Source organism: Acinonyx jubatus, chromosome X (assembly GCF_027475565.1).
Source record: "Acinonyx jubatus isolate Ajub_Pintada_27869175 chromosome X, VMU_Ajub_asm_v1.0, whole genome shotgun sequence".
Taxonomy (NCBI): Eukaryota; Metazoa; Chordata; class Mammalia; order Carnivora; family Felidae; genus Acinonyx; species Acinonyx jubatus.
The window spans coordinates 36,120,547-36,139,059 of record NC_069389.1 but is presented as its reverse complement, the minus strand read 5'-3'; the positions used below and the strand labels follow the sequence as shown (position 1 = coordinate 36,139,059).

Genomic DNA, 18,513 nt, shown 5'->3' with positions numbered 1-18,513 from the left:
ACTTCTATGTTGAAAAGCTTTCTGAGTTTTAGGAGCTATATTTGGGTCTCTGCCATTACAAGATACTGCTTTTGTAAAATGCCTCAAGTTTACAAGGCCTGTTTTTAAATCATTAAAACAAAGTGTTTAAGAACAGATGTTACCACATGTTAAAAGTAAAAAAGTCTGCTTTTTGAGTTTTAATTATGGTAGCATTAGAAGGATTTTGAATTGGCACGCAACATCTCTAGTAAAACAAAAGAATTTATTTTTGAAGAAGTATTTAAAAATGCACATGTCGTATGATTTTACAACTTTTGCCTGCCTTTCAGTAATTGGCATTGACAAATTAAAAGTTTTATTTCTACTAGAGAAAGGAAAATCTCCCAGAGATTAAAGAGCTAGAAAGCTAAGTTTAGATGAAGTAAAATATAACTACATAATGTGTCTTGAAGATGACACCCCTGTTTGTGCATCCTAAAATGGGTTTATTTGTCCATTTGTCCATCCAGAAAACATTTATTGAGTTTCTTCTAGCATAATGTCATCCATAGTTCTATATACTAGGGATACAGAGTGGATAAGCGAAAATCCTTGTCCAAAGAACTCGTTTTGTCACCCAACAGATCCTTTATTAAGAGCTGATCTTCAATTATGTATAACCTTATTTATGTGGATTCGTGTAACCCCTAACTTTCTTCCTTTCAATAATATGTAAGATCAAATAAGGAGATTATTAAAAACACCATTTTCCAACCAATGTGCCATGACTGAAGTACATTGAAGAGATTCTAGTATCTTAGATCTCCTTTTAGACTCCAGATGGCTGTGAAGGTAAGTGAGTGTATGAGTATGCATGCGTCTACTCACACACCTATGTGTGGAGACCACAGAAAAGGTACCCCTATTCTAGTATACTTTGGCTACTTCAGTATTCCCCAAACCCCAAAAGGTTGAGAAACATCAGTTACTTGCTTGAGACTTTAAAATTCTGAGCCAGGACTCACGGAATGCTATAGCATAGACCTGACAAGTTTAATGGCTATTATTTTTTCACTGGATACATTGGACATAAAAGACCTGTAACTCATCCCCTAATTTTGAATACAATGGACTCCAAACACCAGCCAGAATGCAAGAGGTTGAAAATGCACCAACTTCCATTTCTGGGTCAAGATAGTTTAGACTCACTTTTTCTTGCCCCTTTCCTAGAAGTACAACTATCAATGCCTTGGAAATTATTTAAGTGACAGCAATAAAAGGACTCAGAATTGGGAAGAAGGTAAAGTAGCAGTACTTGAGGAATAACCACGTGGTAAATTCACTGGGTTTTCTTTTCTTCCTTCCATTTACTCCTGGACTGGGTGCTAGAGAGACCTACTACCGAGAACAACCAAAAGGCATAGAAAACAGAAGCAAAAACCTGTTTTCTCTAGTCAAAGGACCAGGAAAGGTCTACAGAGACTTAGTGGGACTCCACACCTGGAGCCTGGTGGGCAGTCTAATCTGTCCACAGCCCTAGCAAGAACGCCCCTGGTGGGTGGTCTGATCTGCCAGCAGCATCAAAGCCCTGTCCGTTTCAGCCCCTGTGCCACAACCTAGGCCCCAGTCACCTGATCTGCCTACAACAGCAACAAGAACAAAGGCCAGGCTATACCAGCCTTGGCTCTACAACTGGCCCAGCAGGCAGGCTGATCTGTAGGTGGCTATGGCAGCAGCAGTGGTCATTTGTTTTCCCTCTTCTGACCAGCCCCTCCTTCTCCAAGGTTGCCCAGGGATAGCCAGTGGTCCTGGGAGGCACCTTTTGTCCCTGCAGATGACGTCAGCAGGGACTGACTGGGAGCCTTAGCACCAGAAAAAGGAAGCAGACCAAAACGGCATTGTAAGGATTCAGAAAACTAAGCAACTGTCACTGGAACTAAAGCCCAGAAAAGAACCCAAGAACTTCCATAGTAAACTTAAACAGGGTGACTGCCTGCTAAAATAGAAGATTCTTTGATCAAGAGCCTAATAGAGACCAAAATGTCCGAGATATTTGCTAAGCACCAGGAAAACCGCAATTTGAATGAGAAAAGACCTTCAACCTAGGCCAGCACTGACTTGAATCCGATATTGGCATTATCTCATGGGAGTTTTAATTCAGCTGTCATAAAATTGTTCCAACAGTTGGCTACAGATTTTCTTGAAACAAATGAAAATAAAGATCTCAGCAAAATAGAGCCAGGAGCAGTTCCTAATGAATTGGAATTGGAATGTGAAGGAATGGGATCAAGAATGGCACCATAATTTTTGGCTAAGGAACTGGAAGGAAATGTGGACTTGGCCTTCAACTGGGATCGGGAGAAGGGAGATTAAAAAGCTCAGGAGTTTACTTGCAAACACGTTGAGGGATACGATGGTCCTTTCCTCTTCTTGTCCTCTGTGTTGTGTGCCTTATTGATTAAAAGGAAATCCTTACATGAGCCACTGAAAGGTTGATCCACCCTTGGGAAACTGGTTAAAAATTACCAGCTATGCATTACTGACTTGCATATTCTTTGTAACATTCAGGGACTTTGGTTTCTTACCTAACTTGAAAAATTCCCCAACTGTTTGAATATTCAATTTTACTATCTTGCCTAAACAGTTTATATCCACTTATTTTATACTCTTATTTTCTGATTTTTTTCCCTAAAGCAGTTATTTTCCAGATCATCTCCTTTAGACCTGGAAACTGATTACTGCAATTATGATTCAAAACCTATTTTCTGCTGCCCTGCACTGAGCTGGGTAATTAGGTATAAATGCTTATTCCTTTGTATGCTTTGCCTTTTTGTTAACTGTTTTTTGGTTAAAAGACCAGAGGTTACATTATTGCCTGCTGAATATGCTTATATTAACAATTGTAAAAAGCAAATTACTTTTGGGAGTATTAATGAATAGACATTTAAATTGCATAGTTAAATCTTTTCCATCCTTTACTGAGCAAACAATTGGATTATCTCCCTTGCTGTAAGAATTTAAACAATTTATATGCTGTGTTTGGGTGGGAGAGTGTTCGTTTCAGAAAAAAGTTTGAAATCGGACTATTTCATAGCTATTACAGCTTTGCAATTTGTAGTATTATAAATATTAAAATCTAGATCATCGTGTCCAATAGGTTTTTCAGGGAACACTAGTGATAGGTGCAACATGAGTGATGGTTTTCCGACTGTAAGACTTAGCTGCTGACGTCTAATGTGGACATGGGGTGCAGTTGGGGGGGTATTTCATATGCTGTTGACCAAACTTGACAGAGAAACTTTTATTCCTTCAGGACTCCACAAGATGCCAATGTGGGAAACCCCAACTGAGAGTGTTAGCCAAATAACGTTTTTGTTTCTGTGCTACTGTGTAAACTTTGCATAATCCGAATGCAACTAAAATGAATAACAGAGAAAGGAGTGTATCGCCGGCCTTGAGGTTTCTTTCACTAATTTATGTAATTTACATGAGATAATTTCATTTCAGAACTAGATCTAACTTGTTAGGGAGATCCATAAAATGTAGTTGTGAGTGGGAAGAGATTAACAGTACTATGATACAGAAGTATCGCTGGCAAAAGACAAAACAAAACAAAAAACCCTAGTAATGAAGATAGTAATTTCTCGGCCCAAATATTAGTTAATAGCTGGCAACAATACTATTAGAGGAATAAGGTAGCATTTGGAAAACCATGTTAGTGACATGTTAACAGCACACACTTCTTTTATAAATACGATTTACAATATAACTTCATGCTGCCAGACTTCTGTAATTTTTAGTTTCAGTTTATAAAGATTAGTGCACGCAGAATTTGACAACTGCGATAATTTTAGTACTAGTTGTAAGTAATTAAGTTCATGAACACTAGTAGAAAGTCAGGAGCAAGTTTCCAAACAGTTGTTTCTCCACTAAATATTTTCATTGGGCCAGTTTCTGATATATAGTCCCACATGTAGAAAAATAGCAAAATTTGAATGTGCAGCTCTTAATTTAAAAATGGAAATTTTGCTTTTCTTGTGCCAGCCTTGAGAAGAATAGGGAGAATCTTTGTGTTTGTGCCTAGGGCAGAGCCCGCTAAGCACTTGGTCTTTGTGTTTATTTCTATAAAATACTGTGTTCTAAAGAGCCTGCCTTTAGCAATTTTATTTTTCTTTCTGGGCTTCTTGTAGTCTTTTGGCAGAGATTCCAGCAGTTCCCTTTGGAGAAATGGGGGGATATGTTCATGTTTTCTGGGACTCTTTGGTCTGTACTCTTAAGGACTCTCATTCACATCGGTGGCTTCAGTTACCTTCTGTTCACTCATGCCTCCTTTAGGGAGTGTGGAGACTGAGAACTTAGATCATGGAGTTCCATATGTTGGTTCCAGTCCTGACTCTACCACTCACTGTCTGTCTAGGCCTAGGCAACCTGGCTTGGCCTCGGTTTTCCTAATCTATAAAATGGGGGCCAATAGTTTCTTAGCTGTTATGATAAGTAATGATATATATTACAAATAGAGAATCCATATAAGGTTCTTACCATGCTTGGCAAATGGTATGCTGTAAATGGTAGTTGGTGTTGTCTTCATCATCTGCATGTTGATCCCTTCCTTGAACTTTATATTCCTGTCTAATCGTCCTCTATAGATCTCTGCCTGGATAGTTTGTGGAAATCAATATTTTGGAAATCAGTATTTTCAAAACACAGCCAGGAGGCCTGGGTGGCTCAGTCGGTTAAGCGTCCAACTTTGGCTCAGGTCATGATCTCCCAGCTTGTGAGTTCAAGCCCCCACCTAGGGCTCTGTGCTGACGGCTCAGAGCCTGGAGCCTGCTTCGGATTCTGTGTCTTGCTCGCTCTCGCTCTCGCGCTCTCTCTCTCTCTCTCTGCCCCTCCTCCGCTCACGTCCTGTCTCTCTCTCAAAAATAAACAAACAACTCACAGGCCCGTGTCTCCTTTTCAGCTTTGTACTCACTCTTTCTCATATAGCTCCTCCCTTATTTGATGGTGTCATTATTTACTTGGTAACTGTTGCCAGAAATCTGTAAGTCATTCTTTCAACTGACCCCCAAGCTAATCATTCACTACTTTGTCGATTTAAGTATCTCAGTTGCCTCTAGTGTATTGGTTTAGGTGTTTGTCACCTCAGGCTTGGGCTAATGGGGTAACTTCCTAACTGGCCCATACTCACCTCCTCAACGTATCTTCTTCTGCCCCCCCTTTTTTTCTAGCCGCTTCTTTCCCTCCAATTTTTCACACCAGTAACACCAGATAGCTTGTAGTATCTAGTACAAACCATGCTTTGACTTGGCTGTAGGCTGTTCTACATGCTACTACTAATTTCTTGAATTTTCCCCTTTCCCTTGTTGGTGTGAAAAATGTATTCATCTTTCTAAGCCTTCCTAAGTGTCTGTCTCATAGAGGCTTTCTCTGACTGCCTTCCTATCCACAGATAATAAACCCTGGGGTATTATACTATTTTAATACCTTGTTCTATAGCATACTAAGATTATGTGTATGTACCAATAACAATCTGTTAAGATTAGGTGTTTCTTGAGGGCAAAGATTGCTTTATTAATCTTTTATTAAAATAGTCTGCACTGTGCGGGGGGGAGGGGGGGGACAGGGATCTTTCCGTTGGGGAAAATGAGGTAAATGAATAAGATGTGCAAATATCAATAGAATTTGTTTAATGTCAGTGTTTGGTAACCAATAACCTGAAAGTTCTTTATGCATTTAGCTAAAAAGGCCTAAGTATGTACAACCAAGTCAAATGTCTTACTTTGGGATGTGTTTACTTTATACTTCTTCATATGTTTTATTTTTTCCTTTTTTTCCTCCTTTGTTCTTCTTCCTATGTTTCATATCTATTATGAAAGTATTTTTCTTCTGTTAGCAAGTCTCTCGATACATGCTCCATCATATATGAGCTAACAAAGACCAAGAGTCCATATGCTTCTACCATGGCCTTAACCCCAGCCCTTCAAACACATGCACACACACACACACAAACACACATATCAATCAAGTTTTCCAGAACTTTTGGATTAGCAGGAATTGCTATATGTACCCTGCAGACCTCTCGAAGAAGTGGTGAATATATCCTATGTAGATTCAGACCAGAGAATGGTATGCTACATAACATCTAAAGAAAGATCTCCTAAACTTTTCACTGAACTTTTCACAGGGTTTGACAGAGGTACTAATTATGCCAATACAAGTACTGAATTAGTAAATGTTAGTCTTAACTCTTTGAATTACTGAGCTTTGACAGTTGAGCTAGATTTGTTCTGTTAGCTTATTGGAGATCTACAACCAACTGTTTCAAATAAGCCTCCCCTTTCTATTTTCAAGGAACAGTCTGAATTGTACTGAGCTTAATTCCTCTGTCAGCTCTTTAATTGTTAAAATTCAAGGCAACAGTTCCTGAGACTTTGATTTTAATAATTTTCCACATCATGTGTGTTTCTTTGGCAGTAGCTATGATTAGGCAAAGTTTTTTCCTTTGGTTTAGTCACTGTAACTAAAGTAACCCAGCTTGGTATGTATATGTAAGTGTGTGTGTTGGAGGATGGAGGGGGGTACCTGTAGTATTAAAGAGAAAAAAAGTGTCAGAACTACATCCCTCTCCTATCACTACCACAAAGCTACAGGAAAACAGGGGAAAGATTTCTTGATGGAATGATATGTATGAGCTCTTCCTTAGTGGCAATGACTAACGGCATTGAAATAAGAGGAAAAGACCATCATTGTCTTTATTAGCTATTATTTATATATTTGTGTCTATAAAATGTAGTTCGTAAGATTTTATTCTTACTGCTAATGTCATTATTACTATATTTTCACTTTGTTTCCTTTTTACTCACCTGCCATTTATTTCCCTCAACTAACATCAGAACTGTATAGAAAGTAGTAGGAAGAGAGAGACTTAGTAAATGGGTAGAGAAACAGGTAAGTAGAAGTACCATAGTTTTTCAGTTTTATATACATGGGTAAGATTGTGTGATATAAATTTTATATCACAGTGGCTTGCTCATTCCTAGTTTATTTTTGATACATCGTTCGCCAAATATTTATCGAGGGTCCAGTATATACCAGGTACTCATTGAGTTTATATTCTAAATACCTTAATATATATCATAAATATATATTACATAATATTAATACATATATGCATGTGTGCATATCCACATATGCACACATACAGATGATATTCATTATTTGCAGTGGTTATGTTCTATAAAGTTGCCATGAACACTGAATGAAGGCTGAACCATTGCCCCTAGGGGAAATACAGGGTTAGCTTCCTGTGAGTCTTTGGTCACATTTTCTTCAACCAAATCAATACATAACTTGTTTTATGTGTATTTTTGTTTAAAGATCCCTTATTTCATATATATTGTTGATTCATTAACATTGAACTGACCAACAGCTCTATAATTCATTCTATGAATGAAGCCTATCTAACACATGTATTTTCTCCTTAAGGCACCTGATAGCCTTCTTGCACTTAAGAACACTAGACAGCCCTTCAGCACTACACTTGAAGGCCATTTTAAAGAATGAAAATTAGCAACAAAAAGCACAAAATGTGAAAAAATGCACTAAATGGCAAAAAGGACACTTGCTTACAGTACTACAGCTGAAACAAGAGGGCAGAGTGTCACCTCATTCACCCTTAGCTAATAACATCCACATCAGGTGACTCAAATTTTTTGCTTTTAGGCATGTGTTTGCCAAAGACTGAAAGTTCAGTGGGTATTGATTTTAGGTTACAAATGTTAGTAAGTGACTTTGTAAATACTCCACAAATAATGAGGATTGACTGCACGTCAACTGTATGTGTATGCATGTATATATTTACAAATATGTGTGTATATATTTTTATATATATGTATATAATATGAATTTGTACTTGGTCTTCACTTACCCCATCCTCCTCTTTCCTTTTGTTAATTGGTTCTTTTTTGTTCATGATTTTCCTGTATCCCTTGTGGTACATTGCACAATTCATTATAAAGTAATGAAGCTTCTAGTCCTGTGATATGCACAGAGAGTTCACCCCATTACAATGAATATAATTCATATTGACTTTATTATGTTTGAGATGCAAACACTATTTTCTTTTATAGATATCAAGTCACTTAAGATAATTTGTACAGATATGTAAAAAATTAACACCTTTGGTTAGCAAGATCTTAAGGTTGTGACTCTGAACTATTAAAAACATTTTTTTAACTGGGAAATGTATGTATGGAGGAGTATGTAAAGTGTGTGTGTATTGGAGAATAATAGTGGAATGAAAACTGATGAATCCATCATCCAGGTTATGAAATAGAATATTATTAGCACCTTTAAAAGCCCTTTGCGTGCCCCTTCCCAATCACAGCCTCCCTCCCCACATAGCCACTATCTGGCTTTTATGTTAATCATTTCTTTTGATTTTCTTTATAGCTTTACCACTTAGGTATGTATGCCTGAAAAGCATATTTTTTAGGTTTTACAAACCGAGTAGGACAGGGCAATATTACCACTATTGTATGAAGACTCTCAGGAGGAGAGAAGCTGAACAGAACATCTTGTTCACAGTCTGGCTTCAGATACCCTGAGAGTGTATAGGAGCCCCTTCCTGGAAGTCGAATGGCAAGGGCGCAGCTAAATCCCAGGATGTGGGGCTCCTCACAGGCAGGACATTAGTGCTGTGGTATGGGGCTGGTTTACTGTTCTACAGGAATAAGGTCAGGAGGCTTGGGCTGCCCTGCATTTTCCTGCTTTTCAGTCCACTGCCTCCAGCTCTCAGGAATATACCAAAGAACACTGCTATGGAGTGAAATGAGCATCTTCTCTCCAGGTAGCAGAGAAGAGCAGAAATCTTATCAGCCCCTGGCTGGAAGAAACAAAATGGAAGAATGGGCCCAGCACCCCCGGTCCTTCTGTTTTGAGGTTGAAAAGGTGGCAGGGGAAACCTTTGATAGCTCCCAGTCTGGACTAGTTAACCTCTCCTTGACACCCCGCTGTCAGCCAGAGGTCCTGCAGCCAGAGGTCCTGTTTCGTTACCCTCTTGGGGGTTCCTTTTATGTATCTCCTGTGTTGGTTGGACCTCCTCTTTGCCATCACTTGGCGCCCTTTTTGCTGATCTAGTCTCTTGTTTTGACAAACATATCTTAAAATAATTTCTTCACGAAGTATGTACTGCAGGTAATTTATTGATCTCTTTCATGTCTGAAATCATCCTTATGATTATTGGTTTTTCTGGCTGGATATAGAATTAAAAGTGAGAAATTTCCTTCATGACTTTGAAGGTGTTGCTCTGTCATCTTCTTGCTTTTCATGTTGCCACTGAGAAATCAGAAGCCATTCTGGTTCCTGATCTTGGTGTGTGAACCATATCATACTCCCCTACTAGCACACCCTTACCTCCACTTCTGAGAATCTGGCTCTTAAATTCCACAGGTGGCATGTGCAAAGTATTTGGTGGGCCCTTTAAACCTGGGCAACTCATGATTTTTTGGATTATTTTTTGGAAATTTTTTGGATTATTTTTTTGGATTATTCTTTTGAGTTCTTCCCTCCATTTCTTTTGTTCTTTTTGCTTTACTTTTTGGGGCATTTCCTCAACTTTATCTTCTAGCCCTTCTGTTGAGTTTTAAATTTCTCAAGGTGTTTATTTTTCAAGAGCCCTTTTTATATTTTCTGAAAGTTCTGTTTTTGTTTGATAGTTGTAATATCTTAGGATATTAATAGTAGTTTGAAGTTTTTTATCTTGTTTAGTCTGCTTCCTTTTGGTTGCTCATTGTTTGTTTTGAGATTTTGGTCTTCCAAATTAGACTATTCTCCAGATGTTTTGGGAGTTTGGTTGTCTACTCATGATTAATACTAGAGCACTGGTTCTCAATTGGGGCCAGTTTTGCCCCCCCCCCCCCCCCCCCCGCCCCAGGGGACAAATGTCTGGAGACATTCTTGGATGTCAAAACTGGGTGAAGGGGTGCTGCTGAGATTGCTGTTAAGCATCCTGCAATGCAGGGGACATCCTCCTACAAGAAAGAACTATCCAGGCCAGGCCAAAATGCCAGTAGTGCTGAGGTTGGAAACCCTGCAGGAGATGAATTGAAAGCTGATTGAGAGCTCTGAATTTGTGGGCAGAGCTCGTTGGGCAGTTCAAGTCATTATCTATAGATCTTTCCTTCTGGGCTGGTCATAAAACGCAACAGAAAATCTTTCTCCTACCTGAAGGATAAAGCTCTAGCTTCTAACATTCCCCCTTGTTAAGGAGAAAGGGGCTGGGATTGTCTACATTCAATTTGAGTGATCACTCAATCCCCTTGCTTTCCACTTACTAGTAACCACTTCCTTAACTGCCTTGTGCCCCCCCCCCCCAGATTCTCAGACCCTATGTTCTACCCTCTCTAGAGAATGGGCCTCTGATAGGATGGCGGTAGCACAGTTGCACAGTGGTATGGAGTATGGGTATGGAGGGGATCTACCACTCTACCTGCTGCTTTAGAGATTTCATTTCATTCAAACCTTGTTCTTTTAGCCCCACTCTCTTAACCTCTAGTTCAGGGTTATCTGGTGCTGCCAGTTCAAGAGCTTCTTGAAGAACCTGGAGTGTAAATGAATGGGTTTGGTTTTGAACGTTCCCTCTTTTCTGTTTGTCCTTCAGCTTTCCTGAGTCTGCTAAGTCAGTTACTATTCTATCTGCTTTTTTGCTTCCTCAGATTTGATTATTACTATTATCACCTCTCCTTTCTCCCAGTCCTTTTTAAAAAATGATAAGCCCTTTAGTATCATTTGAAAGGGGTTTGGGGAGGAAGATAAATTAGATGCATTGTGTTAAATCTATCCTATTATCCTGGAAACCAACATACTATATTCTAGCCTGATTTCACTTAATTCTGGTCTCCTTTTTGGATGGATTTACTGTTGCTATCAAAATTGCTTATTTCCTAGACTTAACCTTTTTTCACATAAATGAGAACTAGAGGAGACGACTCTGTCTGCAAAGAGACACAGCTGCATTCTTTTCAAAACTTTAGGCCATGGTATAGCAATATTCACTTGCAACATATTCTGGTTTAATTGACCTTTTACTTAAAAACAGAATTCTGCGAGCCACCACCTGCCTCATGGAACCTTGTGCCACAATCCCTATCAAAATTCACTGCTCTAAAAGAGTTGAATAAAGAGTGTCTATTTTATCAAATGTGAAATGCTATCAGTTATCTTATTTCATTTTGATTAACACGCTGGCTAGGATTAGTAGAAACATGAGAAAGATAGTCATCTACGATCATGGCTTACAACTATCTGTCAATATTTTCCCCCACATAAATACTCAGGAATGAGCTGCACCATAGACTAAATGCAAGGATGGAATTTCAAGCATCAAAGAATTTAGGCCAGATACATGGTGAGACCTAGGCCTCCTGAGCTTTTGCTGTTGCTTAACATATCATTCGCGTATAATTAATAAGTATAAAACATTTACTGTATTACACACACTTTATTACACCCTCTTTTTTAAGATGGGAAACCCAGCCAGAGTATTTCATAGCTTGCCTGTCTTTAACCTGTCAACCAAATAAGTGTGCTCAGATCCTGCTAAAATTATAAACACTGTATACTCATTTGAATTTTTATCAGTTTCCATTGAATTTCTAGTTGGTGGATTAAATCGTAAGAAAAAACGTTAGGTATATTTGTCTTTTTTGTGTACTAAATTTGATTCATCTTTTCTAATTCCCTGGGTGCCACTGAGGGACAGATCCTTGAAATGCTTTACTTTTGACCTGTCTTCAGGTCATTGGTAGTTCATAAGTGAACTCATTTTCCTTCCCTCACATTATAAAATTAGCCTAAAGAATTGAGGATTTGGTTTTTTATTTTTATTCAGATTTAGACACCTTTCTCGGGTTTTTTCCCCTCTGTATTCCCCTTTCTTTCTCTCTTTCTTCATTTTACTATTACTAAAAGGGTGGAGAGAGAAGCTATGCTTTCTTCTTTACCTTTGTTCAAACAGGAAAAAGTAAAAAAAAAAAAAAAAAAGACTCTATTGTCCACGAATAATCCCACATACAGATCTTGGAACATTTCCAAAAAGATGTAGTGAATTGAAGCACACAACACAAATGTATATATAAATAGAATCCCAAGGGTTTATGTGTGGACAAAAACCAATTACATTAAGCATTTCCTGAAATTGCTTGCTGTTGTCAGGATAAGTAATCACAAGTAAGACATCCAGATTGAGAATGAAAACGTTTGTGGGAGTCCTGCCTCACTGTTATATTGTCTTCTCTTGGAGGAAAATCTTTGAATATTTTTGAGTGGTTATCAAAAAAGGTCCTCTTTCTTCAGAGTTCTGAAAGGCCCATTATTACTATTTTTTTCCTTCCAGTTGAGCTTTGTTAGATTGCTTGAAGAGAGAGATTTGAGGCTGTGGTGTAATTGATGTTCTGATGATGGCACGTGAAATCAACTAATTTGTATGATATTAGAGAAATGTTTCAGTCTGGGTTAGATGACATTCTTTTCCTTGTCTCCTGATTGAGAGAAAGACAAACCTTCTTTGAGGCAAACAGTATCACAGGTGTCCCAGTGTAAGTGACCAATGAGGGTGTTTTTTTTTTTTCCTGAGCAGAGAGGGGAATATGCATGTGTATACGTGTATGTGTATTTAATGACCTAAACCACACTCGTTTTCAAATAAGCTACAGTATATTGCTGTTGCCTTCTGTATTATTCAATAGTCAATCCAAGCATGTACAAATGAATCTTTGGATTATCTTTTGTTCAGATACTTGATAACCATTAATCACAAGGAACTGTGTGTATGTAACAATCATCCCAGTTGATTCAATTGTATGGGCAGTATTGAGAGCCACCAATTTAGGGAGAGAGCTGGATGACTCAAATGACTTGGGTCAGTGGCTCTCCTGGTAGAAATTACTTCCTTTCCATTGGCAATTTAGAACAATTCTAATTTGATGTTTAAGGAAGATAGGTTTTTCTGTGACTTCATGTGAGACTGGAGAGGTTGTTGGGACAAAGTCATGCAGGGCTTTCTCTTTGTGAAGTGCCTCTTCAAATCTTTTGACCTGATTCTACTAGGGTGTATTTTCCTATTTGGGAATTATTCATGTGTTTTGGTTCTTAACTAAATATTATGCATTGAAAATACCTTCTTTCTCTGAGATTTTAAGAAGAAACATAAGATCAGATTTTCATTTTTAAAACATGACTGCCAGAGCGAATGAGAGAAACCAGCTTTTTAGTAGTCCTGCTAGAAGATGGTAGTAGCTTAAACTAGGGTATGATACATGGAGAGAGGTGGACAGGACTGAGAAAGATTTGAGAGAAATGCCGTAGGACTTGTTAGTGAAGATTAGATAGGCGGTGGGTAAGATGAGAGGGAAGGTGTCAAGGAAGACTTAAGTTTCTGCTTCAAAAGGTGAAAGCTGTGTGCGCTACCACTGTGATTTCTTATTTTGTTTAAGATGTTGATAATATGTATAGAATATTACAAAGATTATTTGCCTTGGGTATAAGAATACTAGTTAAAATTTTAATAAGTCATTTTGAAATGCAGATTTGTGTTCTATTCAGGCTTAGTAACTTCTAATTTATGAATTATTTACCTCATGGATTATAGAAAAATATGTTCAAAATTACATTACTTAAATTTGATCTTAAACTATGGCCATAGTAGACAATGAAACATCAGTAAGATGCTGATGGGAAACAGGGACTGAAAATCACTGAATTAAACTTGGTATTTTTCTTCTTTTTCTTTAAGGGGTCCCTTCAGTGTTGTACGACGATGTATCAACAGAGAAACTGGGCAGCAATTTGCTGTAAAAATTGTTGATGTAGCCAAGTTCACATCAAGTCCAGGGTTAAGTACAGAAGGTAAGAGATGGATTTCAAGTAAGTTATTTGATGTCTGGCTTTATTTCATCTCCAAAATCCATTTATCAACCTAACCTTCATCTGGGGGTGGGGAAGTGGTGGGTATGATACAGTGGGAAGTGGGTGGAGACAGTTTAAATTCCAGTCTAGTTTGTCAATTCTAGAAAATGGTATTTGAAAGATAGCTCGAGTCCTTTACAGTTATAAAGCCATATAGGATTGCTCTAGGCCTATGCTTTTTCACCATGAAGATCAGTGAAATCTGGATATATGTATATATCTTTTTTAGGGTCTAATTTTGATTCCTGTGATATGGAACAAGGGATGGGAAGGGAGGGAGGGGAAATAATGGGAAAGATAATGATAATTGCAGATTCAGAAGAAACTAAGAATTCCCTCCAAATCCATAATTTACCACCTTCAGGATTATGGTCTAAATGAACTAAAAGACTCCTATATCACATTTGTCTTAAGACACTTAGGGTGTATATGTGAAAATTTGAAAGATCAGTACTGTTAGGACTTGCCAGACTTAAAACTTGGTTTTAAAACCTTGATATGGATAATCATATTTATATGCAAATCTTTTTAAACAGTATGTAAGCATTTTAAAGTTTTACACAGTTTAAGTCCTAGTTTTGTGTAGCCACAGTTCCCATGTGCTCATACTTCAGCTGGCACAATTGATTACATTTATTTTTCTAACTAGCCTGTCTTCTAAATTCAGGCTTGTTAACACTCCAGTAAAATACATAGCCTTCTTTCGTCTTTTTTTTTTTTTTATCCCAAGAACAATGCAATTGATAGTTGAAGTTGGAAAAGCTAAGGCAGAGTAGCCTATTTATATTTTATCCAGTTATCTTAACTTTGGAAAGTAGAATCCCACATACTGTGAGCTCCAAGTTCATCTTTTTCTGTAGATCTTTTTTTCAGGATCATTACTTTTAAGTACTTTTTTAACCCTTTGAATTATTATTACCCATGTACTGATTATAGAAGATTCTTAGAAGTTGTTACAGGAATCACTGATTTTTTTTTAAGTGCTTTAATCCTTAAGATGTTATGGTAACATTCAGAGGTTTTAGATCTTACGGACTCATACTCTAGAATTGGCTATTATTACTTTTTAATATAAATTATTTTATAAATTTAGCAGAATTTAAGATCTACTTCCAAGCAGGCTTTAATTATATTTCCTAAAACTTACCTGTATTCAAGTTTAATCTACTGTATTTGATTTTCTTTACCTCAGTTGTCAACCAATAATAAAACCTTCCTTGGTCTTGAGGTAGTTTTGTGTAAACCTAGTTTATTAAACCTATGGATATGTCGAATCTGTATTTCCTTTAAATGTTCTGTTACTGTTGATGAACTTAGTAAGAGTCTAGTTTAAAATCACAAGTCTAAATCAGTTACTCAGTATACCAATTTTCTATTGATTTAGCTCATTGTTATACTTAATTCTAAATCTCTTCAGGCTAAAGACATTTTCAGGGAGTCAATTGATTACTTTCTCAGTTGGCTGAGGTTGTTTATTGACAGATTTCTTCAGCAGGGATTTCTGGTGTCATAGACTCGGACTGCTAGGCTGAACCTCTTTTTTATTGTCACCTAGTTAGGGAGTCAAATGCCAAACTTAGGGGGAGGGGTAGGCATGTAGTCCTTGTCTCTGAGTTTGTCTGGTCTTTATCTAATATATGAGAGCCTGTCACTGAAATTGTAGCTTACTCCTTCATTGTTTTGGCACTGCTTTTGCTATATAAATATCTTCAAGCCCTATTCTGAAGACAAGGCCAGGTCATTTCATTGATCCTGTATGGTAAGGCCACAACCTATACATATTAAATGATACCAATTGAATTCTGCATATTACTCATGATTTTACCTGGTTTGGGTAAGAGTTCAGTGTTATTCAGATGAAAATGTACAACTTGTCTTTTATATTTATGGTGCCAAAATGTAGTTTTCCTGTCGTCTTTAGCACAGTGACTCACAATGACCAAGAAGCAAAATCAAAATTTCATCTCCACTATCCCCCCACCTGTTTTTCCTTTTTTCTTTTTTGCAATGGTGTTCCCATATCCTCTTATTGCTCATGTTAACACTATCTTACTTTAAGTTGGATACATTTTATTATATAAGATACATATATATATAATAAATATTTATATAAAACCTCTTTGACCAATTTCTCCCTCCCAGTGTCTTTTAACACCTTTGCAGTCACTACAGGCAAAACATCTTATCCCCTTTGCCCTTTCAGTCCATTTACAAACTCTTAGGGTCCAAAACTGACCTCATTCATGGCTAAGTGTAGGAGATGCTGTATTAAGGAGAAAACATATTTTGAAGTGAAATTTAACACAACAAAAAGGAATCCATAAATTCAAATAAGAATATCTAGAAATAGCTGTATTTACTATTATGTTCTGTTATAATTCTGTCTCTCAAGCAACACGTAATTTAAAATCTATTTGATTTTTTATTTTTCCATTTTATTTTTTTATTTTTGTCTTTATGGTTTATTTGATCTTTGTCATTGCCTCAATATTTTTTCCTGTTTTAGTGAATTTGTATTCAAATACATTATTGAGTAAAATAGGCTTTGTAAAGGGTCACCTGAGATCCTAACTTATGCCGTTTACTTAGATCATTATAATATAAAGACAGACAAAAGGAGCACCTACTTTAAAACTTTACTTATATTTTATTTATTTATTTATTTTGAGCAAGGGTGGTGGGCAGGGAGAGAGAGAATCCTGAGCAGGCTCTCCATTGTCAGTGCAGAGCTCGATGCAGGGCTTGAACTCATGAACCATGATGTCATGACCTGAGCCGAAATCAAGAGTTGGCTGCCCAACCGACTGAGCCATCTAGGCGCCCCAGAAGAGCACCTATTTTTAAGAGGCTTACAGTTTAATAGTCTTCAACCATTGTTTTTATAAGAACATGTGATAAATTCTAAATACAGAATTTACAATTTAGCTTTTGAAATAAAATATTGTATGTCAGAGACCTCTTGTATGTTTTAATGTTTTAAATTCTCATTGCTCCACTGAAGATGAGATATTTTAATTATTTGAATATCTGTTTTCTATTTTTCCCACTAATATCATAATTTTTTTTTCAGTAGGGTTTTTTAATTTACAGGCTATGGGGTATCCAAGAACCCCTTAAATTATAAGCAGAGTTATATATATGTGTTCATTTTCTTAGGAAGAAAGCCCACAGCTTTTATTAGTTTCATAAAAAGGCATATTATTCCTAACTGGTTCAGTTTCTTCTTTCATATGTATGAAACAATGAAATCAATTCTTATGAACATGAGGTGAATAACAAGTTTTTATTAAATGAAAGCCTAGTGAATTTATATTAGGATATTACTTCTGATCGGAGGATATTTTCATACTTACATACACAGCCTCCATTAATGAAATTCCTTGATGAGTATCTTAAAACTTTTAATTAATACACATTTTATCTCTTACTCTGTTAACCCACTAATTAAATTTTCCTTTTTTGTTTTAAAAATAGGTATCAAAATTAATTTAGGCAAAGTGTTACAAGGAAATTTTAAGGAAGGTAAGATATATAGAATTGGAAACTGAATTGACACTTTTGAGATCTTGAAGGAACTTGATTCTTCATGGTTTAATTTTAAAAGTTCAAAAATGGCAGTTTTTATTTTGGAAAAATATTGTCTTCTAGAAAGAATATAGATTGGATTCCAGTTTACTTAGTCTCTAAGAATATCTCATTCTAAAAGTCCCAGATAGCAGATGATGTCCGCGAAATTGGAGGAGTAAGGACCTTTGACAATTCTCCTCTCCATAAAAGCAAAGAGAAAACTGGCAAAAATAGAATCAACTTTTTCAGACTCTGGAAATTAACCAAAGGCTTACAGCTATGCAGGAAGTATTTATTCAGGAAAAGTGCTGATTCTTGCTAAGGACAGTGGGCTTTGTGGCATTTTCACTCGTCCCACTCCCATTCCCCTCTCTCCAGTTCCATGGTAACCTTGAAAATAGAGTTCACAATCATGGTGAAAACCAGGAGCTTTGGCAGCCACCAAAGGAGGCAGAACAGGGAGGGAACTCCTTGAAACGTTCATGCCCAAGAAATTATCATTATTTGATCTAGCTGGTAGTTCTCTGGTAGGGACCCCACTTGCAAGGCTTGTCTTTTTTTCACCTGACTTGGAGATTGCCTACTGCAAAAAACCTTTTTCCTGGGGGCATTTGTTGAAAACTTTTAGAGGCAGTTTAACTTCATAGCTGTCTGAGGTCGTAGAGTACCAGTTGGGACAAACAGAAAGCTAACCTAAAAGCTTAAAAAGAAAAGCTGGGGTACTGAGAGGTCTATAGGGGCTCTGAGAAAGCTACAGTATATTTCTGGGAATCAAGAAGGCTGTGCACATGTATAGGACTGTGCACATGCTCAAAAAAGACCTAACAAGGCCTTAAGCTCTCAATTCTGGCCAAGTTTCAGGCTGTGCAAGTAGGAATTGAATGCTAAGGCAGAGTTGTTAACTCCTTGAGCATTAAAGGTATACCCTAATGCATATGCAGACCCTGAGCAAAGACGAAGCTAACCCCAAGCAGAGAATAAGTGACCACACACAACAATGCAGACTTTAGACAATTAGTT

The 18,513-nt window shown here is 37.2% G+C and overlaps 1 protein-coding gene across 13 annotated transcripts in view; it reads left to right on the top strand.

Annotated features, from left to right (window-relative positions):
• Nucleotides 1-18,513, top strand: part of CASK (calcium/calmodulin dependent serine protein kinase) — a 354,148-nt gene that overhangs the window by 52,177 nt on the left and 283,458 nt on the right. For 7 of the 13 annotated variants that reach the window (XM_027053936.2, XM_027053933.2, XM_027053938.2 and 4 more), the window contains exon 2: nt 13,754-13,866. In XM_027053936.2, the coding sequence (XP_026909737.1) occupies nt 13,754-13,866 (113 nt within the window). Of the gene's footprint in view, nt 1-13,753; nt 13,885-18,513 lie in introns of all 13 variants that reach the window. The other 6 variants (XM_053202250.1, XM_053202254.1, XM_053202252.1 and 3 more) reach the window with 1 other exon arrangement.